Here is a 27,976-nt window from a genome sequence, read left to right on the forward strand (position 1 = left end):
ACTAGGTGTTAGCTAGTGCAACGAAACACACGGCGCGAAGCAAGTAGAGGGGTGTACATGGCCCAGTAACCCAGCTTCACTTGGACCATATACACCCTAAAGGGACTAAAAAGATATATATGTTTTAAATTAATTTTAATATTATGTTATATTAATTATAAATTTATTGTTTTGTTTGTAATCACACTTGTTGAATTAGAAAATAGATCAAAGAAGCATGAAATTAGAATTTATGGACAAATTCAAATTCAAATATGGATATCGACTTTTCGGTAATAAGTATGTTTTTTTCTTCTTTATAAATAAGTACATCATAATTTTTTGACATAAAGTTTATCAAGACCCGGATTTCACCGGTTTAGACCCGGTTTTATTGTGACCTGAAAGTAGTAAGATTTCACTGAATCTAGAGCCGGATAAGAATCTCAAAAATAGACCTAATCATTATTTAGGATCGAATCCAGGTCAAGATGAACCCGACTTCACCCAACCCATATACATCCCTAGAACTTCTAGTGGAAATGAAAATTGACCACGGGTCTTGCACAAAATAAACTGAACCTACACAGCAGTTCATTAATTAATTAATAATTTTTCTCCATATATAAGCTATTTTACCATACAAGTCCATACAAGTCATTTTTCCCTAAATCACCCTCACGCGCGCGTCTTACACACGCACATTTCAAGTGCCTCTTAATTTAACAGATTTCAATCAACACGCGAATATATAACTTCATTTTTCAAAAGAATTTTTCGTTTCTTTTTTCGAATTTCGCCTACGTTTTTCTTCCTTCGTTTTTGTCTGTTCTCTCTGCGTTCTCTTTCGTTGTTTCCGTGCGTTTCTACCTGTGTTCTCTTTCTTCGTTTTTTTCGATTTACTTTGTTCTCTACGTTCGTTTTTTAAATCAAGCTCTGAAATCCTTCTGAAGATAATGAATTATTCAAGTTCAGATTGTCAGTTGAACCAGAGCGAAGTGAATTATTGTTTTGAATCGAATGAAGTGCCTGAGGTGTGGTTGAATTCCAGTTAATATTTTCGTTAGTAGTTTATAATTATCTAGGAGAATAATGTTGTGAACCTTGCTTGTGAAAATTGTTGTTCATTGTTGATTGTTTGAATTGAATATAATGTAGTTGTCTGATGAATTTGTCCATTGCAGTCCATTTTATATCAGACTTTTTTGGGATAAATCAGACATATTTGGGTGTAATAAGGGAGATTTCGGTGTATTTACAGGTTCTGACTTTTCAACTGAATGAGGGTGAATTGTATTATTGTTTTGAATCGAATCAAGTAGTGAGGTGTGGTTTGAATCTAGACAATATAGTTTGTTTATAGTTTAAGATTTTACAGTTGAATTATTTTAGTTTCTGTTTGATGCTTATTCAATAGTTGTTGTTGCATTCTATAGTTTATCCTAGCTTTTAATATAGTGCATTATGGACTATTTTGGGTGTATTTTGCCGTTTCTGTGTGATGTTGATGAGGAGTTTGTTCCAAAGGTTGGGATGACTTTTAACACGCTTGAAGATGCTGCAAAATTCTACAAAGATTATTCGAAAGCTGCAGTTTTTTCTACAAAAGTTCGGAGCACAAATAAGAAGGGTAATGAAATTAAGAACCAATTGATTACATGTAGCAGAGAGGGGAAATGGAAATCGAAAATATTTCCGACCGAGAAGACAAATCCCTCAGCTGGTTTAAATTGTCCTGCAAGAATTTATATACACATATTGAAGGACATTGATGTTTGGATCATTTCGAAGGTCGTGTTGCATCATTCACATCCCTGTTGTCTAAATCAAGCAGAGATGCTTAAACAGCACAGGGAACTAAGCATGTCCGTGCATCGTACAATAAAGAATAACGAGAAAGCCAGAATCAGACCAAGTAAAACATACCAATCATTTTTCACAACAACCGGGGGTCACCGCGAGTTAAATTTTATCGAAAAAGACGTGAGAAATTACATCATGAGAGAAGTGCGGAATGTTTCGAAACTAGAGGATGCAAAAGAATTTGGAAAATACTTATTAAGAATGAAAGAGAAGAATCAAAAAAATTTTTTCGAGCTCGAACTCGATGTCGATCAGTCGATTAAGATTGCCTTTTGGGTGGATCAAGGAGCAGGGCTTCTTGTGAGTATTTTGGAGATGTATTTCATTCGATACCACATACAATACAAACAAGTAATATTCAGTTTCGGTTTATGCTGTTCAGGTAATGTTGTTTTTTAAATCTGCAACAGAGGTGTACATTGCTTGTTTTTGGGTTTAGAGAGATATTATTTCGGCAAATTTAACTATTCTTTTCTGTTTCGTCATATTCAGGCATAATCTGGTTTTTGGTTCTTTTGTCGAGGTGAATCACCACGGTCAGTCAACACTTCTCGGATGTGCTTTGATGAAAAACGAGGATACTCAATCATTCAAATGGTTATTCGAATATTGGCTTTGTTGCATGGGAGGAAATACTCCAAAAGGCATTCTCACCGATCAATGTGCATCGATGCAAAGGACTATCGAGGCTTATATGCCAACATCAATTCACTGGTGGTGTATTTGACACATCATGAAGATGATTCCAAGCAAATTAAACGGCTACAAGAGACACTAAGTAGTCGAACAAGAGATGAGCCATGTTGTTTGGAACTCTCTTACGAAAGAATCATTCGATAGGAATTGGAATGATTTTTTGATGAAGTACGGTCTTGGGGATAACAAGTGGCTTTCATGTAATCTTGTTTTTTAAATCTGCAGCAAAGGTGTACACTGTATGTTTTTGGGTGTATCTTAGTTCTGATTTAGGTATTTTTTGTAGAGCTTTTCGAAGACCATCATTTATGGATTCCAGTTTATTTCGATCACCACTTCTAGGTCGGGATGAGAAGCACACAAAGGAGCGAGAGCATGCACACTTTTTTTAACAAGTTCATTATATCTAATTCGTCAAACATTACGACAATTGCCTAGGAAGCAGGGAACAAAGAGAGAGAGAATCGAATGCTGCAGATTTTTATACTATCATACCGTGTGCAATAAAATCCTCAATAGAAGCTCAGTTTCAATACGTGTATACTCACGAGAAGTTTAAGGAAGTCCAAGCACAATTCAGAAAAAATGTGAATTGCATCACAAGATCAAAGCACTCCGCTTTAGGCTATACGGTATACGAAGTTGTAGAACAAGTTTTCAAATCAATATTCAACAAGTTTGCAGTTACATACAACACGGTAGCAGCTGAAGTTAAATGCCAATGCTTATTATTCGAGTCGATAGGGATATTATGCCGTCACGCTCTAAACATATTAAGCTTTGAATGAGTAAACAAAGTGTCACCGAGATAAATATTGGAACGATGGAGCAAGAACGTAAAGAGGAGACACAGACACATCAAGAGCAGCCACGGAGAGCCTCTGTTGGAGCCAATAAGCAAGAGATTTTGACGAATTGGTGTTTCGTTTGCAGAATATATGTGAATTTACATCAGAATCTGAGGAGCTCACTATGATTTTGCACCGGGCTTACATAATGTCATGGTTGAAATGCAAGAACACAAAGCCAAAAGCAAGGGGACATGTTCGTTGTCTCACGAAGATGCTAACTTAGAAATTATTAACGAGCTTCAAAGCCCTCCATGGGTGAGAACAAGAGGACGTCCCAAAAATAGACTAAGTTCAAAGATAGAAAAACAGATTGCAAATGCTTCAAAGAAAAAGAAAACGAAAGCTCTAAGCGAGGTAAAAGTGATATTCTTTAAACAGGGGGTAATTGAATTTATTTTTGTTAATAGTTTTACTAATACATGAGTTTATTTTTTCGCAGTTGAACCTTTTTTATGGCGGATTCGTGGTGCAATCAAATTCCAACCAATATCGTGGACATGTTATGAATTATCAGTTCAGAGATTTAGTAGCACAGGACAAGTTTTGGAGTGTAGTGTGACACTATTGGGGTGTATCGATGAACATTTTTTGGTGTATTCTGCATGCTCTTATTTTTTACATTTTCTTTTATATATATATATATATATATATATATATATATATATATATATATATATATATATATATATATATATATATATTGAGATGCTGCTGTTTGTGTTGGAAATTAGTGTCTTGAAGGGATTTGTTTGTTTTAAATTTATAATACATATACAATTCAATACCTAAGGAAGGTAACAATTCAAATTTCTGAATTGTCATAACTCCTGGTTAGATTTTAAAGAGAAATGTGTAAGCACGCAATAAGGTGTATTCCCGGTATTTTTGGGTGTATTATAAAAGGAATTCGGCGTATTAGTATATTTAATCTTTGTTTCCCTTGATTTTTTTGAACATGTAATTAACACCTTTTGAATACAACACAGACAGCTCCATAGAAGTTTATTTATGCAAACAAAATTTATAATAAGGTTGGATTAGATATTCACGAACTATACAATATTCAAACACAGTAAACTAATCATTGTCAATATCATCTGAACCTAATTGACAATATGGACTCAACAATGCTGCAGACGGCTTAGACAATCTGATTGCTTCGCTTTCTCGAATGGCTCTATCTCTTTCTTGATTCATCTCATGAAACAGAATCCGCAAAGCGTATTCAACTCTGTAATGGTCCACCTCCACCTACAGTTTAAAGAAATTTCTTTTCATTAAACTCTTTTAATTTAGCAAAATAATACATAGTTATATATTTTTAAACATAATTACCTGCGTCCAATTCTCCCAGTCATATTTGCCATTTTTAATGTTTTCCGGTTCAAGTATCTCGAGCCATTTCATTACATAAACCGCACAGTCGAAGATAAAAACAAAAACAAAACCAAAATAAAATAGGACAGTAAGAGAAAAGACAAAATTTCTCAGAGAGAAAGATGTATACCTCGTTTTCTGGCCCGCAATGTTGACATATGGCGATTCAATTTAATCATCCCTTTTAACGGGCAAATACCCTCATTCTAGAAATCACATAGCCCTAAAAACAAAAACAAAAAAAACAAACAAAATATAAGAAAGACTACATTTAAAACGTGATTACACCCAAATGATCCAATAATACACTTTATATTAAACAGCACTACACCCAATTCCTATATTGCTAACAACAGATAGAAACCAAGAAATTTATAGAGAAAACAAAATCAACTTACAACAAATCTATTAAGTTTCATTCTTTCTTTCGAGGGACAAGTTTTGTGATACGGGTCGATGACATGAAATTTTCTCTTTTTAACATCTATCATCCATATCCACCAATATTTTCCATAGCAAACCGGGGCAAATATCTGAAGTTTGGCCAGACAGAATAATTTTTTAGTTTAATTGGCACCTAACGAAAGAATTGTGATAAGAAGTTTTAGAAACAAAAACGTACATATGGATGGGATGACAATTTTTTCATATCCAAATAAGAGATGTACATTTTGTAGTCTTGAATATCGAAGGGCTTTTTATTTTTTAAATGTAAGAACTCGCCACCGCCATGATTCCAAAGCCATATTCTGCAGAATTTGTATAACACCGAAAGAAATAGTTACTACACACAATACATTACATAAATACACCGAAATTTGAGCTTAATACACCTTACCACAATATCAAGGGGCAGGCAATAAACTTATTATTCAAATCTTTTGATTCTTGTTTCGTTAAGAATTAGACACATTGCAATCACAATCTAGAAAAATAAAATACCCAAATTAATTATATCAATATTGCAATCACAACTCATAATTAAATCATTAATCTTATTCTAAAATTACCTCAGCTTCAATATGTGTATCAGCTTTTAAAGATGCAAAATGGATTTTTGAGATCTCCATCGATTGTTGAGCATTGAGGATGCACATTGTCTCCCACTCATTAATGCTTCCATCTTTATAGGTCTTTATATTAGTGGTCCAGAGGAAGCACTTTTCTTTGAGGTCGCCTGACACCTCACTCCTCCTCGCAAGAGTTTCAAACTTTTGGAGCGAGGGACTTCTATCCTCTGCAAAATTCAAGGCTGCCGCAAACGTTTGCAACTTGTTCCACCAGTTCCTCTAAGTCTTCAACCAGAATCGGGCTCTCTTGACTCTTTCTCTTTTCAGACGCCGATCGCCCCTCCTAATTCAGTGTCTCTTCTTGACTCGAATCAGTAAAGCCAAGGCTGAATGATGGCGTAGGAAATTTTTTCGGTACAAAGGATACTGCCCTGGCCATCATCATCAATGCAGCAGTGGCTTGAGGGGCTGGTTGACTGCATGTTGACGTACAAAATACTATAAGAATAAGAATAGACGATGATATCAAAAGAGAGTTATATTGTGTTAAACTTACATTTTAGAAGGAGCTGCTGGTTCTGTGGGTGTGCCATTAGCAGCTTGATGGGGTTGTGGAGTGCTGCACGACTAAAGAAAATGTTTTAAATTAGAAAAAAAATTAATTCCACCTCAATTCACAAGAGATACACCCAAATAAAAACCAAATACACCTCTATATAAAAGACATGTAACCAAATATTATTCCTTACCCCTTAATTGTTTCTTCTCTAATTTTTTCGCTCAGAGACTTTGGAGGGGTTGGTTCATTCTACAGAGAGCTTGATGCTCTCGTCTCTAACGGAGGTAGACATATTTAAAGCAGAACTCTAACCAAGACAACAATAAAAAGTTAATAAACTCTCTTAAAATAGAAGATTAGAAGGTTGAAATTTAGTTAAAAAACTCACATCTCGAGCGGTTCAGATTGCGAATGTGTCTCTTTCCGAACAACGATATTTTTTTGTTAAGCCAGGTCATTGAATGATTCTTCTTCTACACCCAACCTGAAATTCACAAAAATCATGTCAGAATACACCTCAAGCATTGAATAAAAACACAGCCTCTGTTTTATGAGAACTTACATAGTTGCAGATTTTTCTTTTTTTTCCTGTTTTTTTTTCTTGAATAAAACATTAAAGGATTTTTTTCTAAAAAAATATATACAGAATCAGAAGCAGAAGATGGTAACACAAGAATTAAGCAAATGGAAATAGAAACAAAAATTACATGCTATCACTTGGTTTGTTTACACTGCTTTGATCCGTCTGTGTTTGAAACATAGGATCATTTTCACTTTCCAGGTTCACCTCTGACATTCTAAGGACAAAATAAACATCATTCAGTAAAAGTAGACTATTTAATTACATCAGGATCTACGAAATTTTATCAAATAAAGGATCTTACGTTTCAGAGAAATCATAGTGAGCTTCTGTCGAGGGGAGCCTAGCTTCCGGTATGTTTGCCCTTTTTTCCTGCATCCTGGAAAAGCAAAAACAATCATCAGCAACAAAAACACCTTAAAATTGGCAATCTACACCCAAATTCAACATACTCTTGTGCAGCCTTTTCATTTGTTTTTTTCTTTTTTTGATTCACTAAAAATTGTTGTATTTCTTCAGTTCTGACAGTACATACAAAAGAATAAGTTAACAAATAAAATTTTGATGAAAAAGAGTAAGATAGCTTTACAATGTATCTTACAGATCATCGAATTCAGTTTCAGATGATGAATCCTCAACAAAGTACTTTCTTTTTCTGGATTGCGTCCTGGAAATCAAAGAAGTATCAATCACACAAACACAACAAAATTAATGATAAAATACCCCCGAAAGCAATGCATACTTTTTGGTGGAGTCTGTACTTTTTTCTTCGATTTTTATTTTATTATTGGCTCCGATTCTTCACTTCTGACAATAAATGAGAAACACTCTGTTACTACATAAAATTTTGATATAAACAGAAACATAGGAATGCAATGACAATTTCAGAATCTTACTCATAATCAGATCCACTTTCGTTTTCCGAAGAGCAATCCTCTACAGTCTGCTTCTTCTTTTTTGATATCATTCTGGACAGCAAACAATCATTAGCAAAAAATACCGTAAAAAGACAAAATACACCCAACAATATTACTTACTTTTTTGCTATTCTGGTTGGTTGTTTTCTTGTTTTTGTTGGTTCCTCTAAGTCTTGTTCAGACTCAGAGGAAATAGAAACATCACTCTCCGATGAAATGTCCCTTTTTTGTCTTTTTCTTTTTTTTCCCTCTTTTCTTCCTTTTTCATTGTCTTCAATTTCTTTTTCAGTTCCTCCCTCTTGACGATGCCCTAAAACAGTTAAAATATTAATGTACACCATGTACATAAAACAAATACACCCAAATTAGAGAAAGGATTCTGTTCAGTTACCATATGACCCTCAATTTCAGATTTGATTCTTTGAAGCAGTAACTTCCTATTCCAATGCCTCATCCAGGACGGTCTAGGGATTGCATCTGCATTCTTGTTTTTGTGTTTTGTTTCATGAAAGTATACAATCATCAAGGCATAGAGGCAGCCATCAATAGATTTTTTCTTTTTCAAGTGGTGCTCGCTTGTGCCCTTGATGATGAATTCGAGGACATAGCCACCCTAGTTCCACTCCCTTATGTTGTCCAGGCAAAAAATTAGAGGCATGTGGACCGGAGAAATTTTGTTTATCATTGTCGACAACAAGAACGCCATTTGAATATAAAGGATGAAAACCCTTTTAAACATAAGGCAATCTTCATCAGTGTCAACACCAATATCCATCATCTCATCCGTCAGATTCTTCAATGTTTTGCCCTGGAACCTTCTAAAAACTTCTTTTTCCTCCTTAGATAACTTTAAATTAACTTTTTCTGGAAATAGGTCCCCTACAGAAGCAGCAAAACAAGATCACCAATTACACTCTAATTCACTTAAAATACATCCAAATACCAACCATATACACCTCAATTTATTTTTTTATTACATGAGATAATATGAGTTCAGAATAATAGATTACAAAGAATGCAAGTATAAAGGTTTTGTGCAATCATTTACCAGATGCATTCAAGCGAAGTGCAACTCCTATTTTTTTGGGGTTGATGGTCAATTCATCGTACCGGGTGTCCAATTTGTTTATTACCACATTGAAGCTATATGCCAACTGCTTCAAGAGTTTATGTGGCAGATTTATCGGTGGGATGTGCATCAAACCATCAAATCCGAATTCCCAGACGATGACTTTCTTTTCTTCTCTCATGTGTTGGAACTTTTTATTCAATAGTCTTGTTGAGCATCTCAAATCTTTGGTTTGCTGTAAAGAAACGAAACGAAAATCATTTAAATAAGCTATATTTATACAAAGAAAAATTGAGTTAGTCTAAGATATATGTGTGCTTACATTGTATTTTTTTTTCCACCAGGGTTCTTGCTTGCCATTTTTACTGTAAGGAATAAATTAAAATATTGTTAATCGATAAAAAAACATCAACAGTTACATTCGAGTTTGATTGATATACACCCAAATACCAGCCATATACACCCAAATACCAGTCACATATACCTCTATTATTTTTTGAATTACATGACATTATATTAGTTCAAAATTATATTCAAAATTATATTCAAGTCAACCAAACCTGCATAAAATGACACCAAAAGCACAAGACAATACTCTGTTTCTAGTTACACTAGGTATAGAACAATAGCACCAATTACACTCCAATTCGATTGATATACACCCAAATATCAGTCATATACACCCAAATACCAATCACATACACCTCTATTATTTTTTGGGTTACATGACATTATATGATTTCAAAATGATATTCAAGTCAACCAAATATGCATAAAATGACACCAGAACCACAAGTACAAATTCAAGAACAACAACACCAGTTACAGTTGAATTTACTTGAAATACAGTGAAAGTTTCTATTTATACAAACTCAGTTCCAAACATGTAAACATGCACAAAAACACATTAAAATATACATTAAACAAAACGTAAAACAGTTATCACCTATTAAACAGTTTGACGAGAATGGTAATATCTATTTTCAACCAAGAACACATAATGAATCTACTTAACAAACAGGAATACGACGATATAGTGTTTCGCATTCGAAATGAGAAACAAAAAGTGAAAAACCTCGAAGATTAGTGAAACAATACCTTAAATAATCTTTCGGTTTTTTTTATGGAGATTTTGAAGTTTCTTGTTGATTTCCTTGAGCGTTGGCGACGATTTTGACAATTTTTCAGAGTTTTCGGACGTGGTTTGAATCTTGACGGTTGTGGTTTTGATCGAGGAAGAAGAAGAAGCATCTTTTATAATGGTGACTTTGTGAGTGAGCGTGCTATGAAAACTGTTGAGTAGCGCACGTGTTTACACGTTCGTACCGGTAATTCTCATTTTTATTGAGTTTGGCTTAACTTGTATGACTTGTAAACGAAAAAAATTGTATTTGTAACACGTCTGAATTAATTAGAATCAAAAGATAAAAATTAGTAGCTTCCAAAATGCTGTTTCCTGGTAACATGTTAAAGATAAATTCTCTTATTAAAGGCCCATTAAATTATATGTAGTGGACAGAGATTTATTTCGCTTTTTAATTTACATATAGAACCATCGAAGGTGTAGTGCGCTGATATGGGGGAGGGGAGTGCTATACAGAATGGTGGTGTCAGGGGGAATAATTCGGACCCTCCGAGTGCGAGTCACAAGACGCACGGTCCGAGTAGCGTGTAGTCTGTTGAGGCCACTGCCCAACTCGGACCCTCCAAGTTGCATAGCGTTACGGACCGTCCGATTTCTACTCAAACCAATCGCACGGTCCGAGTTCAGTCAAGCACTGAACACGCGTCGCTCTCTGCTTTATCCCCGAACGGTGCCCCTTTTTGAAGAAACAAACAACTTTAACCCTCCCTCACCATCCGAAAACCAAAGCCATCACTCACACTTCACTCTCACACCTTCTTCTTCCTTTCTGAAGCTGAGCTTTGCATGGTGGAGGAGAAGAAATAATGCCCAAAAAATATAAAGTTAAAGATGTTGATCGATCTGAGCTTCATATTATTCATTATCTCAGTGATCCTGATTATGTAAGTTTTTTTCAATTATTTTTAAATTTTACAAATTTTTTTATATTTATAATTATTAATATTAAGAATTTAATTTTTATAATTGTTGTTAGAAATGCAGTTGAAAAATATAAAAATAGATGGATTATGACTAATTTTTCAATATTTGTTAGATTTTTCTAAATTTTTTTTTACAGATTTTTAATAAGAAATATTATTATTAATAAGAAAACATTATCATTATTATTGATGGAAAGCTTTCGGTAGTAATAAAAGAAGAAGTAAATAGATCTCTTATTCAGTAGAGAATGTTATTTTTTTTTAATTTTTTATAAATTTTGAGTATAATTATTTGTTAGTTAATGATATTTAAATGTTTATTTAAAAAAGTAACTATAACTGTTATCGAAGAATTTAAATGTTAATGTTATTGTTATTGTTATTGTGAGTGAGAAAATGTTAATGTTGAATAATTAATAGGATTATTTTAATTAAGCCATGCTAGATTTTTTATTATGACAATGTTTATAGTTTTTAGAATATGAATGTTAAAATTTTGTAGAATACGAATGATGGCATATACTGATTGTTAATATTTTTTATTATTGAGGAGAAAATGTTTAACAAATGTGTAATTAGTATTAGATACTATTTAAGATGTTGTAATATTGTTGAGAATTTTCATTAAGAATAAATGTATTGGTAATGAATTTTATTTGTAATTATGAATAATTTTAAGGATTAATTAAATAATTTTAGAAGTTAAAAGAATTAGTTATATAAGGAATTAGTGAAATGATTGATGATGGGAAGTTAGTAATTGATAATTATAATATGACTAGTAATTTGTTATGTTTTTTTGTAGAAATTAAGAATGTTGACATGTAACCACCCAGTTCCTCTGGATCGGTACAACGATAAGGTGGAGGAGCATTTATGAATTACCGGGTTCTATCATGTGTCTCAGATTGGGATAGTTCAGTGTCAGAAAGCATTGGTAAATGCTCTAATCGAACGTTGGCACCCAGACACACACACGTTTCACCTTCCCATTGGTGAATGTTCCGTGATTCTTGAAGATGTGGCTCTAATACTTGGTCTTCCCACAGATGGTCTTCCAGTCACAGGGATGACAATGAGTAGTTTTGAAGCCATGGAGGCGGAGTGTTTGCTTCAATTTGGGGTTGCACCTCGTAAGGAGGACTGTAGATCAAGCTGCATAAAACTGACATGGTTGCGGAATCTAAAAGAGAATTTAGAATTGACTGACGAAATCAGTATACAGAGGTATGTGAGGTGTCATATTATGTTGCTGAACTTATTGATGTACTAGCCATCTGGATTATGTAATATTGTCTCATAATTGCCTAATATGCTAGATTAGATATTTTTCTATTAATGTATTAACCATTGTATTATATAATGCTACAGATATGTTATAATACTAGATTGTCATTAATTACTAGGTATGTGAGGTGTCACATTATGTTGCTGATTGGGACGATACTGTTTGGGGATAAGTCTGGGGCAGGTGTGCACTGGAAATTTCTACCCTTGCTTCGTGATTTTGTCAATATTGGACAGTTTAGTTGGGGTTCGGCATGCCTAGCACACCTTTACAGGGCGCTATGCAGGGCATCTCGTTATAACTGTAAGGAAATAGATGGTCCACTAACACTTCTGCTCGATTGGGCTTGGATCCGATTGCCCTATATATCGCCGTTTCCTAGAGAACCCCGCAGTTTTCCACTAGCAAACAGGTAATATTATGTTACAATCTATCCGTTTCTTGATATTTAAGATTCAGTTGAGCTAATTGAGGACATCGTATTAGGTAGCTTAACTGGGAGCGTGGTGACCAACGATATAGATTTCTGAAGCTAGCTCACTTTAGGAAGGCCTTTGATGAACTTCAGGAAGGCCAGGTGTGTTTTAATTAAAGAAGTATTAGTTTTGGGAATATTGGGCTTCGACAAAACTATCAGTCATTGTTATTGTTATTTGAATTGTGGGTTGTAATCATGAGTTTCCTTTATTTGTCCAGTTTGCCTGGGTTGCCTATGCTGTGGATCGTGTGGATCCGAACATAATTCCTGCTGAAATCTACATGCAATCGGTTGTCTGGAGCGCCACAGTACCATTGATGTCATTTGAATGTATCGAGTGGCATGCCACCGATAGGGTCAGGCGACAGTTTGGTTTCGTTCAGGGAGTACCTACTCAGGAATAGAGTTTGGATAAGGCGCATGGAGAGGTTCTGACTGGACCTAAAAACCTTAACTGGGCCATGACACCGACTCATTCAATTTGGGTGATGCATTGGACAAACAGGTATCACTACGTGCAGGGAATTCGGTCCACCTGGAACTCACCACAGTCACATCGAAGGCTACGTAGATCAACTGCAAACTCCAGTCCACTTGGCATCTCACGAACCTCAAATACCTCATTCTGGCGGTCAAAACAACTAACTTGGATGTTTCCTGATGCAAGTTGGTTTGCATGCAACTTCGATGTCACTATCTCAGAAAACACATGGCCAACATTGATCCGAGCTTCCGCCTCTGCTCTTTTACGGGTGAACAACTCATTTAGCCTGTAGAATGTTGCCTTCACAAGAGCAGTAATAGGAAGATTGCGTGCACCCTTCAAAACTGAGTTGATGCACTCCACTAGATTCGTCGTCATGTGACCCCATCGGTACCCGCCATCAAAGGCCAATGCGTACTGTTCGCGAGGAATTCGGTTTAACTAGTTTGTGTACGCCTCTCCGCGGTCCCTTAACCCCTGGTAACGCACTTCGTACTCCCGCACTGTCCTGGAATATCCTAGCAGATCAAAGCATATAGAAAGCAAAGTAATTGAGTTCAATAGATTTATTTAAGGCAATTCTATTAATAATTTGATTAAATTTAGTAAACGTTTACCGATGTTAACGGCCAATTTTTGTAGGTGCGGTGCCTTGAACTTTCTCATAAAATTGGACTCTATATGCCTGATGCAAAACATATGAAAAGCTCTAGGAGGTGACCAAGCTCCGTTACTACGTTCCACAGCTTTATTGATGGACTCGTGCCTGTCAGATATTAGACCCACTCCATCCCGAGTAACAACATGTTGACGGAGGTTACTAAGGAAAAAATGCCATGCCTCAGAAGTCTCTCCCTCAACAATAGCAAACGCAATCGGGACGATATTGTTGTTGCCATCCTGTGAAACTGTCACAAGCAGACAACCCTTATACTTTCCGTACAAGTGAGTCCCATCCACCTGGACAATTGGCTTACAATGTCTGAATGCCCTAATACAAGGGTAATAACTCCAAAATATACGATGCAGTACCCGAATGTCACCCACCAAGTCATCGCCTTGATATGCAGGCATAGTCTCAAAATGGACAACAGCTGATGACTCCTTGTGACACATGGCCTCAAACCATATAGGCAACGCTTCATACGATGCTTCCCAACCTCCAAATATTTTTTCTACTGCCCTCTGCTTAGCCAACCATGCTTTCCGGTAACTAACGGTGTTGTTGAATTTCGATTGCACTTCTGCTATAACCGATTTTACCTTTAAGGAGGGGTCAGCTTCAACCAGTGGCTTTATTGCTTCTGCAATTGTGATAGAGTCCAGCTTCGAATGATCCTGTGAAATGGTGGCTGTAGTACATGTGTGGCTACCATTATACCTCCTTATAACCCAACAGTACTTCGTGCTGATCAAGCTAACCCTGATAAGCCAATCACACCCTGACCCATACTGTGTACACTTGGCATAAAATGTCAACGGCTCAGACTCATATACCCGGTAGTCTATGCTTCGTCGTATGGTATACTCTTTTACCGCCTTAATAACAGCTTCTCTGGAACTGAACTCCATCCCAACGGCAAATTCACCATCTGCGACGATAGGAATTTCTGCTGGGACAAATGCCATAAGATAAATCTCATTAATACGCAGATATTTCAAAACCGATTCTAAAGGTAAATCAAATTTTACTGCATCCAGTATGCTATAAATCAAAACCTTCAACATGTTATGATGTCACGCTAAACAAAATAAGCACATCAACAGCAAATATAAAAAACCGGACCGGCCGGATCGACCGGAAAACCAACCGAACCGCACCGGTCCTGTCCAGTTCATGGCATTTGAACCGTACAATAGATCGAACCTGTGCACATAATAATTAAAAAGTCATGCAATTTGCTACAACCATATCATAGCCAACTTAAATATTATTTCCTAATAAACACTTTAAGCATATAAAGGAAAAAAAAACTCCTTAACGGGTCGAGGACCGGTTGGATCCTTACAACTACGACACATAATGCATGATTAAATAATGCTAAAAAAGGGTAAATTAGTAATAAATCAATCAATGTCTAACTAAAAAAACACTTCTATCACGATTACGTACCTGCAGTCATATATTCTGAAAATTCCGGAACATGCATGGCTTCCAAGTCTAAAACTCGCATGAATGATGACTCCTCAAACGGCACTTTGTTTGCGAGTGCATTTGCCACTTGTGTCACATCTGGCTCCATGGTTCTGTCACCTTGATCTTCATCACCATCTGGAACAACAAATTTATAGTTGCTTTCGAACTCTTCTTCACTGTCACTATAATAATCTTCCTGTAGAATATTCCGGTCAGCCTCAGATTGTTCAAACTCAACATACAACTCGATGAACGAGATCTGAGACCAGTTTTCAATATACATTGAAAACATCTCCTGCATGCTCGCTTCGTCCGTCACATATTTGGTTTGATACTGTACGAATCCACCAAACACCGGTATGGGATATCTGTATAGAATACATGATATCTTTCTTGCCCTCTCAGAACCAATTTTTTCACAGATTACTCCTTTGAGCTCCTCAAATGAGATAATAAAAGGAATAACAACATCTACTGGGTTTTCACAAATAAATTTTACTCCTTCAACCGTTTCTAACAAAATTTGACCAAAATAAAATATTTTTAGCAATACTCTGTCACTCATTTTTTTCACTCACCACAAAAGAAGCATAACCTTAGTCTTAGATACTACATTATCAAAATCAAAACTGAAAAAAAGAGAGAGTTTTTTTAAGAAGGAAGACGCAGCCGTTCAAGAAGAAGAAGGAAGACGCAGTTAATGTCCCACCACTTCACTTCACCCTTTTATATCACCAACTTTAAGGAACTCGAACCCTACGACTAGGTTAACTTGAACAAAAAAAAAAATTAAAAGATTGAATGCGGACCATCAGATTTCTACCAAACCGTTTCACAAAACGGAGGGTCCGAGTTCAATGATCTCCAATTGAATCTCTCAGCTAAGAACTCGGACCGTGCGATTTGCATTCCCATTCCTTAGTTTTGAATTCGTTGGGTCCGAATTCTTCTACTCGAATTTCTATCTTATTACCCATCAATTCGGACCTGCGATTTGTTAATAAAAAATACCAACCCAAAGAACACGCACGGTCCGAATTCCTTCAGCTCAAACTGACAAAAATCTGTTCTATATATTAGTGTAGTCCCCCCTAACTCCATATCCAAGCATAGCACACACATGCCCTCCATAACCATAAAATTGAGCCGATTTATTTCTGGCTGGTTTATATTTCAATATGACAACCTTTTTGTGTTTGTAAATAAACCAAACATAAATACAATATAGACTTTATTAAATTTAACTTTTGTTTATGAAAAGTGATTTAAGGAGCAATATGAGGAGCGAGGACTTCGTATTAAATCTAAGTAGTACTTTTTAAGTTATTAGCCAATTTTGTATATAATATAACAAAAATAAAAAAAGTATAGAAAACTATTTTTAATATTCAAATCTCATTTGGAGTATTTAGAATTTAGGATTTAAAATAAAAGTGTAACATTAGAATTTAAGATAAAAAGGATAATTTTAAATAAAATTAGTTTGATTGAAAAAAATTAACACCTTAATTAAATTCTAATACTTTATTATTAAATATCAAATAATCGCTTCCTCTTTTCAACATTTTAGTGCAGGAAGCTTACATTATGTGTGTTTATCATTAAATAAATACTTATGAAAATATTCCTTTTTTTAATAACATTTTTCCCATAAGAAAAAATAATATTAATAATGAGGAATGACCAAAAAGATCCCTAATATACATACGCTAATGCAATGCGGTGCGAAGCTTTGATGGTAATGTAGCAGACACAAAGGAAAAGAGATCTCCTTCCAATTGTAGAAGAACTTGTATCTTCTGTCCTTCTTCAAGGTAATTCTCGTTTCCACGTTCTTGGACAACTTTCAATCATAATTGCGCTGTTGAAATTTTACAATTCAATTAGGAAGATGGACAATTTGGTGATTTCAGTTTCATTCCCAAAATCGAAACTTTTTCCCTCCCCGGTTAGGGTTTTGTGTAGTCAAGTCAACAACCCACTGCTTCCTTCCTCCAACTGATTATGATATATATTTTTTCTTAATTAGTTTATTATTCCATAAATTTAGCATCCATGTGTAAATACTGAATGCTGATGGTGATTCTAATTGCAGATAGTCTGTTTTCATAAATATTGCAATGATGAAAGACAACTTGAAGAACAAATGTGGATCTTCTTCTCATCAATCCATGAAGGAGAAGGAAAAACACCATCTTGATAAAATTCAGGGAATTTTCATCAATCTTCAGTCTTCAAGGAAGGAGAATAGGTATAAAGACATTGTTATGTTTGAGGAGCAGATGCATCAACTGCTTAGAGAGTGGAAAGCAGAACTAGAGTCTCCAGCAACCTCCTTAGCTGTATGTTTATAATCATAGACATAGCTAATTAAGTATATATATCAGAAGTTATTTGTGATATGCATAGTAGTTTTAGATTTAAATGGTTTGATTGTAATTATAGTTTACATAGGATTATGGTGTCGTTTATAAAACCAAATTGCTTGATCTTCCCACTTGGTGGGGCAAGGCTTGGGTTGTTATTGGTAATCAAATATGCTGGTTTTCTATAGGAAGGAAGCCTTGGTTCATTTCCAGGGGAGCTGGCTCAACTTTTGCAAGAACTTGAGGAGAACGATGATGCAATCAGTCCATTAGAAAAGCCTGAAACATTGAAGACTCAGCTGCATCCTCACACTGTTCATGATGTGAACTATCCATCTTTTCATGAAGTGAGTTTCTGCCACTAGTTCTGGAAAGTCTATGTTGCATGGCTGTTACTTTCATTTAGTATGCTTCTTAGTTCTCTTTTAGAATTCGCTAAATATGGATTGCATCCTGTAAATAATGTTTTGGTGATCTTTTAAAGAGTTAAGATATGGAAACTTTTGCAAGATAAAGTGGTGCTTTTCCATTGCCAAGTATGGATTTCCATGGACCATGGGAGAAAGAGATCAAAGGATCAAATTGTTTAACTGTTTATGACATAATTATGTCAAGTGAAAGAGGGCATGATTCAAAATTAACTATAGTTTTAGGGATCCATTAGGGGAAAAGAGAAAAAGCAACAAAAAATGCATGATTAATTAGCTCTGTACAATGCATTGACTTAATAGTTTGGGTACTGTTTTCATCGGTGTGATAGTTATATAGCTTAGTAGTAACAGTTATGTAAGTTTAGTGTCCTGATACACTGAGTCTAATTCATGTTGTGTGTTTTCTTTTCTCATCATCTGTTCCGTTTAGTCCCGGTTATGTATTGTGTACTCTCAGCTTACTTTTGCAAAACCATAGTTCAATATATTTGAAAGTGTTGTTGAGAATTTTGGGAAGTGCATGCAGCATTGCTCTCGATTTCCTGTTTAGATTAATTTTAACTTGTTAAATTCGTAGATTTAGGTTATAAGCAGAAAAGAAATTCTGTGATATAATTTGAAATAGAATATGCATGAACAGAATATTTGTAGTGTATTTAGTTTTATTTCGTGCTTTCACTGATTCGATGCAATAAATAAGCTGATGTGCACTTGGTATCTTGCAGAAGTCTTTTGATGATAGCCACATGTTACATGATACTTTTGAAGGATTTGGTCAGTTTGATGGCCCTGCTTCAACTCTACAAAGTGATACCTCAGATATGATTACTCAGTTGGATTCCCATACACTAGTTATCGAAGAAGGCTTTGATTATGGCCAATTTTTTGAAAATGAGGCCAAACAGTGTGAAGAGGATACTATGCCCAACGTTCTTCCAAATATCTGCCCTCCTCCTTCTGCTTTTTTAGGCCCTAAATGTTCTCTATGGGATTGTTTCAGACCTGCTCAAGGGTTGCAAATTTGCCAGGACTACTGCAGCAGCGGTCATGAGCTTTTGGCAAATAACGAGGGTCTTCCTGGAATGACCCCAATTTTGCGCCCTGGAGGCATTGGAGTAAAAGATGGCCCTTTATTTGCTGCACTTCTTGCAAAGACACAGGGAAAGGAAGTTGGCATCCCTAAATGTGAGGGCGCTGCTTCAACTAAATCCCCGTGGAAAGCTCCTGGTGTGTTCGTGAAGTCAATTACTGATAACATTCTTACAATTTAATTTGTTGTTTAACAACAATCATGCTATCATCTGCAGTTTTATTGTTCAAGTTTAAATCAGTACTTTCTTCTGTTGTTGCAGAGTTATTTGATCTCTCTTTTCTTGAGGGTGAAACTTTGAGGGAGTGGCTCTTCTTCGACCAGCCTAGAAGGGCATTTGTGAGCGGAAATAGAAAGCAAAGATCGCTTCCAGATTACAATGGGCGTGGCTGGCATGAATCAAGGAAGCAGGTGATGAAGGAACATGGGGGACATAAGAGGTCCTATTATATGGATCCCCAGCCCCTAAGCTATCTCGAGTGGCATTTGTATGAGTATGAGATCAACAACCAAGATAGCTTAGCATTGTATCGACTGGAACTAAAGTTTGTCGATAATAAAAAGAAAAGTCCTAAAGCAAAATTGACAAAGGAATCTCTTGCTGATTTACAAAATAAGATGGGAAAGCTAAGTGCTGATGTTTTGGGAGATGATGGAGGCACCGCTGACGGAAAAATAAAGGCCAAGTCTGAGAATGGTGGATCTCCTGAGCATGAAACAAAAAATCCAGAGTGATTTTGTTCTTGCCAAATTTCTCACTAACATGTACATACATAGGATAGGTAGCAGCATGAGGAAACTTCTAACATTCTCTGGTTAGAGGAACACAGTTCCTTGTGGTAGATAGTGTCTCTGAGTCCAACGTTACAAGTTTGCATTGAATTTGACATTGTGCTGCCTTTGTTATCATTTGGGAAGATTCTGATCCTTTTGGGGGGGCATCAGTGGGAGCTCCCTTTTGTGGTCAAGCACCTCCCAATTTCTGACACAGCATCAATACAAATAGAACCATTAGGTTGCATGCCTTAGTTTTCTATTTTGTAGCAAGTTTTAGCATTGGTGTTTCATGGTGGTGGTGGCAAAATTGATTTTCTATGCAGATCATGTATGTTCTTAAAATGCGCATGAAGTTTGCTGCCATCTGGTAAATGATGCATTCTCATACAAACAGTACCCATTTTAGCATTAGTGGAGCAACATAATCGTGTAATTAAGTTACATTATAAATCTGTAATTCATGAATCTGCACTTCATTATTTTTGCTTTGTGGTTCTGCTCAGTGGCTTGTCTTTGTCAGATACTTATTTACACAGGACAGTTTTATTGCTTTCTTATAGCCATTAATGAACTTTAAAAATTGGATGGTAACTTCAATTCATTGTTTTGAGTTTTGACAAAGAAGACATTCATTTTTAGAGTGCTTTTGAAATGATGAGTTTCTTGTGAAAAAAATTTGGTAATGCTAAATATTACTTGAATCAAATATTACTAGATTTCCCAAATATGTATTATCCTTAAACAATGCAGAGTGTATCACGTTTTGTAAATTATGTTATGATAAGGAAAATGAAAGAGCGATATCATTACATCGTGTGGAGCAAGGAATTTCATAAGTATAATATTATAACATGAAGGGGTTTGAGGAAAGCTGGAGATGCTTCGTCCGCACGTTGCTTCGCCATGAAACCAACCACTTGGTCCATGCTACGTACTACTGGTTCATGCACCAACAATTTGTCCAAGTTTGGAAACTGACAAAAAGAGCCAAACAGGAAATATATATATATATAGTTCTTGTTAAAATCTCATTATTTTATTTTATTTTATTTCCATCTTTTAAGATATTTTAAATATTTACTTGATTTTAAGAACCAAAGATCCAACACACTTGTTTTTCTTCCTAATTCTCCACTACTATACGTCTATACCCAATGTAAAATAAATAGATTCATAAAAGTCCTATTTGTAAATTAAATTTCTTTAATGAGTCATCCTAACCCAATTCAAATGAGTTAAAATCCACTACCTTAAATATTATCTTCAAAATCCCAAAAAAAAAACACAAAAACCAAAAAGATCACTCATTCATATCAATCAATAGAATATGCCAATACACCAAATTTCCCAAAATAAGTGGGAAAAAAATGTGAAGAACAAAATGGTAAGGTATCAAACATTCATATGCATTCTAAAAAAAAATTTCAGTATACTACTATTTCGCACTGTCTATGATGATGAATTGCTCTCTTTGATCTCTCACAAACTATGCCGAGCAGCAACCAGATTTCTTAACAGCTGAGACATCATCTTTGCTTCCAAGATTTATGGTCTGTCCCTTTGGCAATGCTGCAGTGTCATTCACAGCCTCAAGGCTCTTCCTACTCACAACATTGTATATCTGAGTTAGCACTTCTGTGAAGGCACTGTCCACATTCAAAGACTCAAGTGCTGATGTTTCCATGAAGTATATCTTCTCTCTCTCAGCAAACTCCTTGGCTTCCTCCGTTGGCACGGCACGCAGGTGCCGTAGATCCGCCTTGTTCCCCACCAGCATGACGACGAGGTTGGCGTCCGTGTGGTCGCGAAGCTCCTTCAGCCATCTCTCCACGTTCTCAAAGGTCACATGCCTGCTGATGTCATACACAACCAATGCACCTACAGCTCCTCGGTAATAAGCACTTGTGATTGCCCGGTATCTGTGATAATTGAGAAGAAAGAAACAGATAAATATGGCATTCACCATTCAGGAATGAGTAAAGAATGTAGAATGAGTACACATATTTTGGAAAAAGGAAAAAAAAAGAATGCTGATTAGAATATTAGACTAGACTAAACTAGACAAGGCCACAAAGATTGTATTATTACATAATAGGTTATTCCATAATCCATATGTAACATAGAACTTTTCACCTTACATTAAATATGTTACACACTTTCTCTCTATTTCACAATTTATGTAACACCATGTTCTTGTATTTGTAAGACCATTCTCACTGGCAGATTAAGATTGACCTTAATCGTCACATTATCTCACTTCAAAATGGTTTATTTTACCAGAGCCATTCACACAGAGCTAAGAGTCCAATACTCCAATGCATTAAGTATTGATCAGAACAACCATTGTTTAGGATTAATTCATCTTGACAAAAATGAACAAATTGCAAAACAACCAAAATAACACAACAATTTTGCATCCTACCGCACCCAGATCCAATGGATTGAACATCAAGCATTCAGACACACTCCCCCCCCCCCCCCCCCCCCCCCAACACCAAAAAAACAAAAAACAACCAACACACACTAAGGAAATCAATTATCCAACATTAGCACATCGATGATCCATCAAAACCATATCATTAAAGCATAAAGAGAAAGAACTAGCACCATCATTGGCACACTAATCAATCCTACTCCAGATTTCAGAATCCCCTGTTTCATTGATCAGTGACCAGTGATCCAGTGCCCAGATCATCAAGATCAAACCCAACAATACCTCTAAACATAACAAGATCACTCATTTGCGAAATTTACTCAATTCAATTCATCATCGGGAAACAAATCTTACACATAGCATTGAGCAAAACAAAAATCAAAAAGAGAAGAAGAAAGATCATGAATTGAGGAAAAAAGAAAAGACCTTTCTTGGCCAGCAGTGTCCCAAATCTGAGCCTTGACGATCTTGTCGTGAACATGGACGGTTCGGGTGGCGAACTCGACGCCAATGGTGGACTTTGAGTCCAAGGTGAACTCGTTCTTGGTGAACCTCGACAACAGGTTCGACTTCCCAACACCTGAGTCTCCGATCAGCACCACCTTGTACAAGTAGTCGTACTCTTCCTCTGCTTTGTAAGCGCTACCCATTTTTTTGAAGAACTAAAGGATTTCGATTGGAGTTTGAATTGTGAGTGTTCTTGCCTTTGTTTGTGCTGATCGAAAATTCAGCGTGGGGTTTCTTTCTCTCTTGATTGTTGTTAAGGGCCGTTGAGTTTGGTGCTGTTCAGGGTTTAAAGCTTGAAACTTTTTTGAATTTGTAGTTGAATTGTAGAAGACAGTACACGGAGAACGAGAGAGAGAAGGAAGAAAGGCGCGTATTGAAGAAGGGAGGGAGAAGCCTTCAAAGCTCAAATGATGAATGATCTCTTCTTATTTAATACTATTTTATTTTCTTTGGTAAAATGATCATTAATAAATTAATAATTAACAATCATAATATTAATAAAATAATGATGATGTCAAGTGGGGGATTTGTTGCTTTCTTTGCTTCTCTTGTTGTACTATTCCTTCAACATCAAGATTCAAGGAAATCAATGTTACTTATCTAAATGATAAAAGTAGAAAAAATATATTGGGCAAAATAAAAAGTAAAAATTGCCCCCAAAATAAGAAACTTGAAAATGGATTTGTGTGATTATTTTGGGTATGCAATAAATTTTGAAAAGAATGACAAAAGGGAAGAGAGAAGGATATACAAAGAGAATAACTAGGAACCAAAAAACATATCAACCAAAAATCAGTCAAAATATGTTTGGGTTCCATGAAAAATCGAGTTTTGATTTGTGCTCCGTTATCTCAGGAGCGTTTTCAAACATATTATTCAAAAAGTGATTTTAATTAAACGATTTTGTTTACTTTTTGGCTGGTCACATTTTGGTTCCATATATTTTTCCATTTGAAAAATAATAAAAGTGAGGGGACAATTAATTATCTAAAAATATTATTTATACATAAAAATAATTATTAAAATTAATTTTTATATATTTATATATAAATATATTATTTTGTTTAACTCATTTTTAATATATATTTTATCCTGTAATTATTTTTTGCTTTTTGTATACACTTAACATAGTTATTAATTATCATTAGAGATTTGTTTTAATACAAATGAATCTCACAACATAATTCAAGTGTGATTATCTATTATTTCATCACTTTATAATTCTCTTTATTTTAGAACAAATAAAATTTATTTGAGAGTACTTTACTTGAAACCCTTATAAAAAGAGATGTCTTGAATTAACCAAGTAAAAGAAAATGTACTTTTTGAAGCTTTAACATACTTATATCCAATAAATAAATTAGCTTTTAGTTGAATTATTTTAACATACTTGTATCCAATAATATTACGATTTTTTGTTGATTAAGAAGTTATCCATCTTCATTCTTCAACAATATGACTAGTTGCATATTGAGACTCTGAATTACTGAAATGGATATATACCTCTATAACAGTTTTTGTTTTTTTTTTTCCTTTTTACATTTTGCCAAGAATTAAGCTTATAACAAAGTGTTCTAAAAAATATACCATTTGCTAACTCTGTCAAATCTAGTTGGTTGGCAAGACACATTTTAAGTAGGGAAATACTATGTCATATCATTCATTCTCATTATCATACTTCATTTCATGACATCATGTATAATGCAAATGCTATATTATTCAATACTAATATATCGTGTGACAGCAAATAAGTAATAGCTCAAATGACATAGTCTCCCCATACTCTTAATAGCTCAAATGACATAGTCTCCGAGTTCGAGTCCCCTATATATATATATATATATATATATATATCGTGTGACAATTTGCTAGACGGAAAAGAAAATGTCTGGTCATCGCTATATTAAGGCTGCGATTAAGCCAAAGAATGTTCAATTTGTGTAAGGTGTGAACACAAATAAAAAAACATTTCATTCTCTAGTGGTTTATAAAAACGCGCCAGGTAGGGGTCGAACCTACGACTTTCTGCTTAGGAAACAGACGCTCTATCCACTGAGCTACAGGCGCTTCTATAATAGCACCTTGCATATTGTTTTCTTGATGACAATTCAATAAAGAGGAGGATGATGTTTATGTATTGTACGTATTTGGAGCAAGTTTCGGTGCCTGCCATATCGGCTTTAAAAGTACCAATATCTCTCTGATTATTATTTCGGTGTGTCTTAATATTCATTTATCCTTAGGTATTGAATATTGATATCCTTTTAAGATATTGAGTGTACTATAGAAAAAAAATTAAAGATTTTGACGCTTAAGTTAGAAGAATTTTAGAAGTAAACGTTAGGTTTATGTGAATGTGTGTGAAGTGACCAAAATCATATCTAACAAATTTATACTGTGTTGTTTCAAAGTGATGGAGGTAGGTTCATTCGTTCAATCTTATCTGTATTTTCGATTTGTAAGGAGGTTGTATATGGTGGAAACAAAGTTCAAATATGATGAAATTCTATTTAATAAGTGGTTAGATTGTAGGTGAAAATTCAAGTGAAGTTGACTTCACATGAAGTTGATATCTTAGATGAAAATTTAGTCAAATTAGTTAAATCATCTAATGGCTCTTAGATATCAACTTCACGTGAAATCGATTGCACCTGAGTTTCCACCTAAATTGTTACTTAGGTCCCTCAACCTATGCGGTTTGGGCTGTGAGTTAGACAACTCTTATAGATTGATCGGATTAGTTGATGGATTCGAACTCATAGGGAACATCCAAAATAGATAACTTTATTAATTAGAATCTTTAATTCTTTATTGGACATCAATGGATCAAATTAGAGTTGAAATGCATTAAGGGCTAGTTATTTTCACAAACTCTACGCTCTTGTATACCAATTATCCTATCTATATATGATGTGAAACTCCGGGATTGGATCCTTTTATTTTTTTTTCACTTGAGAAGGTATTCTTATAGTATATTTTATATGTGAGACAAAAAAAAAATGAAAGATAAAATATTAAACGGTTAAATATTATACTTTACATCTTCAACTAAAAAAATAAAAAGATTTATTTTCGTAAAAAAAGAAATACTAGAGGATCATCAGAATTTATTATTTTTTGTCATCAATGTTTAAAAGTATATGATAAAGTATGTTGTTAGACTATTAAACTAAACAGTCATGCTACATATTCATATAATTTTTTATCCAAATCCATCTAAACTGGCCCAATAAAAAAAAAACCAATACCATTAAATGAGCGTGTATACATGCGCCCAGAGCACCGAAACGTTAACATATTCATTCGCGCCTTGATATGAAATAACGTTCCTTCTTTAACATTGAAACTGCTACTCGAGAACTTTGAATCTCTTTCAAAATCTCTCAAACTTCATTCGTGTTCTCTGTGAAAACCGGTACTGGAAAAGAATCGCGAGAAAATTTCGAAAGGAAGAAGAAAAAACGAACGAAAACAAGAACAGAGACTGCGAAAGATATGATAAAAACTACTGTTAATTTAAAATTTTGTATTTTCGCATTTCTCTTAGTTGTATTTTAGGTTTACTGAATTGAGTTACTTCGTTTAGTAGATTGACTTAATCTAATTCCATTTTTTTGGCGTAACTAGGGCATAGGAATGGAAATGTGTTCTTATTTTCTTTCTGTTCAGTGGAGTTCCGCATTTTCATTCATTTGATTGTTAGTGTGTTTAGTTGAGTCATTTTACATGCAGAAATGATTTACTTGATGATTGAATGTTTATCACGTTTTATTCAGCACATGATTGGTGTTCGGTTCACTGGTGTTTATCATTTGATTCACCTGATTGTTAGCGCGTTCAGTTGAGTTTTCTTGCATGTAGAAATAATTTACTTGATGATTGAATGTTTATCACGTTATATTCAGCACATGATTGGTGTTCGGTTCACAGGTGTTTGTCATTTGATTCACTTGATTGTTAGTGCGTTCAGTTAAGTTCTTTTGCATGCAGAAATATTTTTCTTACTGATTGAATGTTTATTAAGTTTTATTCAGAACATCAATGAAATTCAGTTCAGTGGAGTTGGTTATTTTAATTCATTTGATTATTAGTGTGTTTAGTTGAGTCCTTTTGCATGCAGAAATTATTTACTTGATAATTGAATGTTTATCACGTTTTATTCAGCATATGATTGGTGTTCAGTTTAATGGTGTTTGTCATTTGATTCACTTGATTGTTATGTGTTCAGTTGAGTTCTTTTGCATGCAGAAAAGTTTTTCTTGATGATTGAATGTTTATCACATTTTATTCAGCATATGAATGGTCTTCGGTTCAGTTGGGTTGGCCATTTTGACTCACTTGATTAAAATATGCATGATTGTCCTTGTCGGTGTATTGAGTGAAGTATTGATTAAATTTTTTTGGCTTCAGGCTCGAATATGTTTCAAATATTCTGTTGCACAAACTGAACAAAATCAGAGATCAAGTGATTCGGGCATCTGAAGAAATAAGACTCCCAAAGATATTTGCTGCCCTCTCTAGCCCTTATTGTAAATTCACATTTGGGGATATAGATAGTAAATAGGATATATTTTGTTTGACTGGTTGTAATTAGCACTATTTTATTTAACTTGTTTAAAAAACCAAACAATGTATATATGTGAATATTAATGTAAATGTTATTGGAAATTTAATGTTAATGTATATATCTAATTCAAGATGAATTAGTCCTTGTTCTGTTGGTTTGAAATGTTAATATATATTTGTTAGAATGTCTGCCTGCTATTTTGTTCCAGGTTGACAGTGAATGGAATCAGGGTATTTATCAAACATTAAGAGCCCCGAAAAAATAAATGAATCGAAATTAATACGCAGGGTGAATCGAAAAAGTGCATATATCAATATAACAGAGAGATAATTTAAAAAAAAATGTTACTATCAGTATTCAGTTTCAAAAAGTCCTGAACTCTTTGGAATAATTTTTGTAGAACTTTCCGACTTCTTCTAGTCTCTTGAAAATCATCCTAACCTTTGGGA

The 27,976-nt window shown here is 34.8% G+C and overlaps 4 protein-coding genes and 1 non-coding gene across 5 annotated transcripts; 2 read left to right on the forward strand and 3 right to left on the reverse strand.

Annotated features, from left to right (window-relative positions):
- Positions 1–10,851: 10,851 nt before the first annotated feature.
- Positions 10,852–13,138, forward strand: LOC140181237 (serine/threonine-protein phosphatase 7 long form homolog). Its single transcript, XM_072224765.1, has 6 exons — positions 10,852–10,929; positions 11,774–11,830; positions 11,876–12,195; positions 12,375–12,668; positions 12,779–12,833; positions 12,953–13,138. The coding sequence occupies exons 1-6, from the start codon at positions 10,852–10,854 to the stop codon at positions 13,136–13,138; spliced, it is 990 nt and encodes a 329-aa protein (XP_072080866.1).
- A 107-nt stretch (positions 13,139–13,245) lies between these two features.
- On the reverse strand, positions 13,246–13,596 carry LOC114925763 (uncharacterized). Its single transcript, XM_029294872.1, has one exon. The coding sequence runs from the start codon at positions 13,594–13,596 to the stop codon at positions 13,246–13,248; it is 351 nt and encodes a 116-aa protein (XP_029150705.1).
- A 3,370-nt stretch (positions 13,597–16,966) lies between these two features.
- On the forward strand, positions 16,967–20,521 carry LOC112769224 (transcription factor VOZ1). Its single transcript, XM_025813680.3, has 5 exons — positions 16,967–17,169; positions 17,451–17,697; positions 17,910–18,068; positions 18,878–19,379; positions 19,505–20,521. Exons 2-5 carry the CDS (start codon positions 17,476–17,478, stop codon positions 19,975–19,977), a joined length of 1,356 nt encoding a protein of 451 aa, XP_025669465.1. The 5' UTR covers positions 16,967–17,169; positions 17,451–17,475; the 3' UTR covers positions 19,978–20,521.
- Positions 20,522–21,306: 785 nt separating this feature from the next.
- On the reverse strand, positions 21,307–23,397 carry LOC112769225 (ras-related protein RABA1f). The gene is made up of 2 exons (XM_025813681.3): positions 22,880–23,397; positions 21,307–21,938 (listed from the first exon to the last, which is right to left on the reverse strand). The coding sequence occupies exons 1-2, from the start codon at positions 23,101–23,103 to the stop codon at positions 21,506–21,508; spliced, it is 657 nt and encodes a 218-aa protein (XP_025669466.1). The 5' UTR covers positions 23,104–23,397; the 3' UTR covers positions 21,307–21,505.
- A 1,557-nt stretch (positions 23,398–24,954) lies between these two features.
- TRNAR-CCU (transfer RNA arginine (anticodon CCU)) lies at positions 24,955–25,027 on the reverse strand. The gene has a single exon. It is a non-coding gene; the product is annotated as a tRNA-Arg (tRNA).
- Between the last annotated feature and the right edge of the window lie 2,949 nt (positions 25,028–27,976).

The sequence above is a fragment of the Arachis hypogaea genome, chromosome 18 (genome assembly GCF_003086295.3).
Source record: "Arachis hypogaea cultivar Tifrunner chromosome 18, arahy.Tifrunner.gnm2.J5K5, whole genome shotgun sequence".
NCBI classification, from domain to species: Eukaryota; Viridiplantae; Streptophyta; class Magnoliopsida; order Fabales; family Fabaceae; genus Arachis; species Arachis hypogaea.

Bases quoted from the DNA above. Each gene is read 5' to 3' on its own strand.
- LOC140181237 (XM_072224765.1), top strand. From the start codon at position 10,852: ATGCCCAAAAAATATAAAGTTAAAGATGTTGATCGATCTGAGCTTCAT. The intron at 12,196-12,374 runs GTATGTGAGGTG...ATTAATTACTAG, and splicing joins GACGAAATCAGTATACAGAG to GTATGTGAGGTGTCACATTA. The intron at 12,669-12,778 runs GTAATATTATGT...CCAACGATATAG, and splicing joins AGTTTTCCACTAGCAAACAG to ATTTCTGAAGCTAGCTCACT.
- LOC114925763 (XM_029294872.1), bottom strand. From the start codon at position 13,596: ATGACGACGAATCTAGTGGAGTGCATCAACTCAGTTTTGAAGGGTGCA.
- LOC112769224 (XM_025813680.3), top strand. From the start codon at position 17,476: ATGATGAAAGACAACTTGAAGAACAAATGTGGATCTTCTTCTCATCAA. The intron at 17,698-17,909 runs GTATGTTTATAA...GGTTTTCTATAG, and splicing joins CTCCAGCAACCTCCTTAGCT to GAAGGAAGCCTTGGTTCATT. The intron at 18,069-18,877 runs GTGAGTTTCTGC...GGTATCTTGCAG, and splicing joins ACTATCCATCTTTTCATGAA to AAGTCTTTTGATGATAGCCA.
- LOC112769225 (XM_025813681.3), bottom strand. From the start codon at position 23,103: ATGGGTAGCGCTTACAAAGCAGAGGAAGAGTACGACTACTTGTACAAG. The intron at 21,939-22,879 runs GTCTTTTCTTTT...CAATTATCACAG, and splicing joins GACACTGCTGGCCAAGAAAG to ATACCGGGCAATCACAAGTG.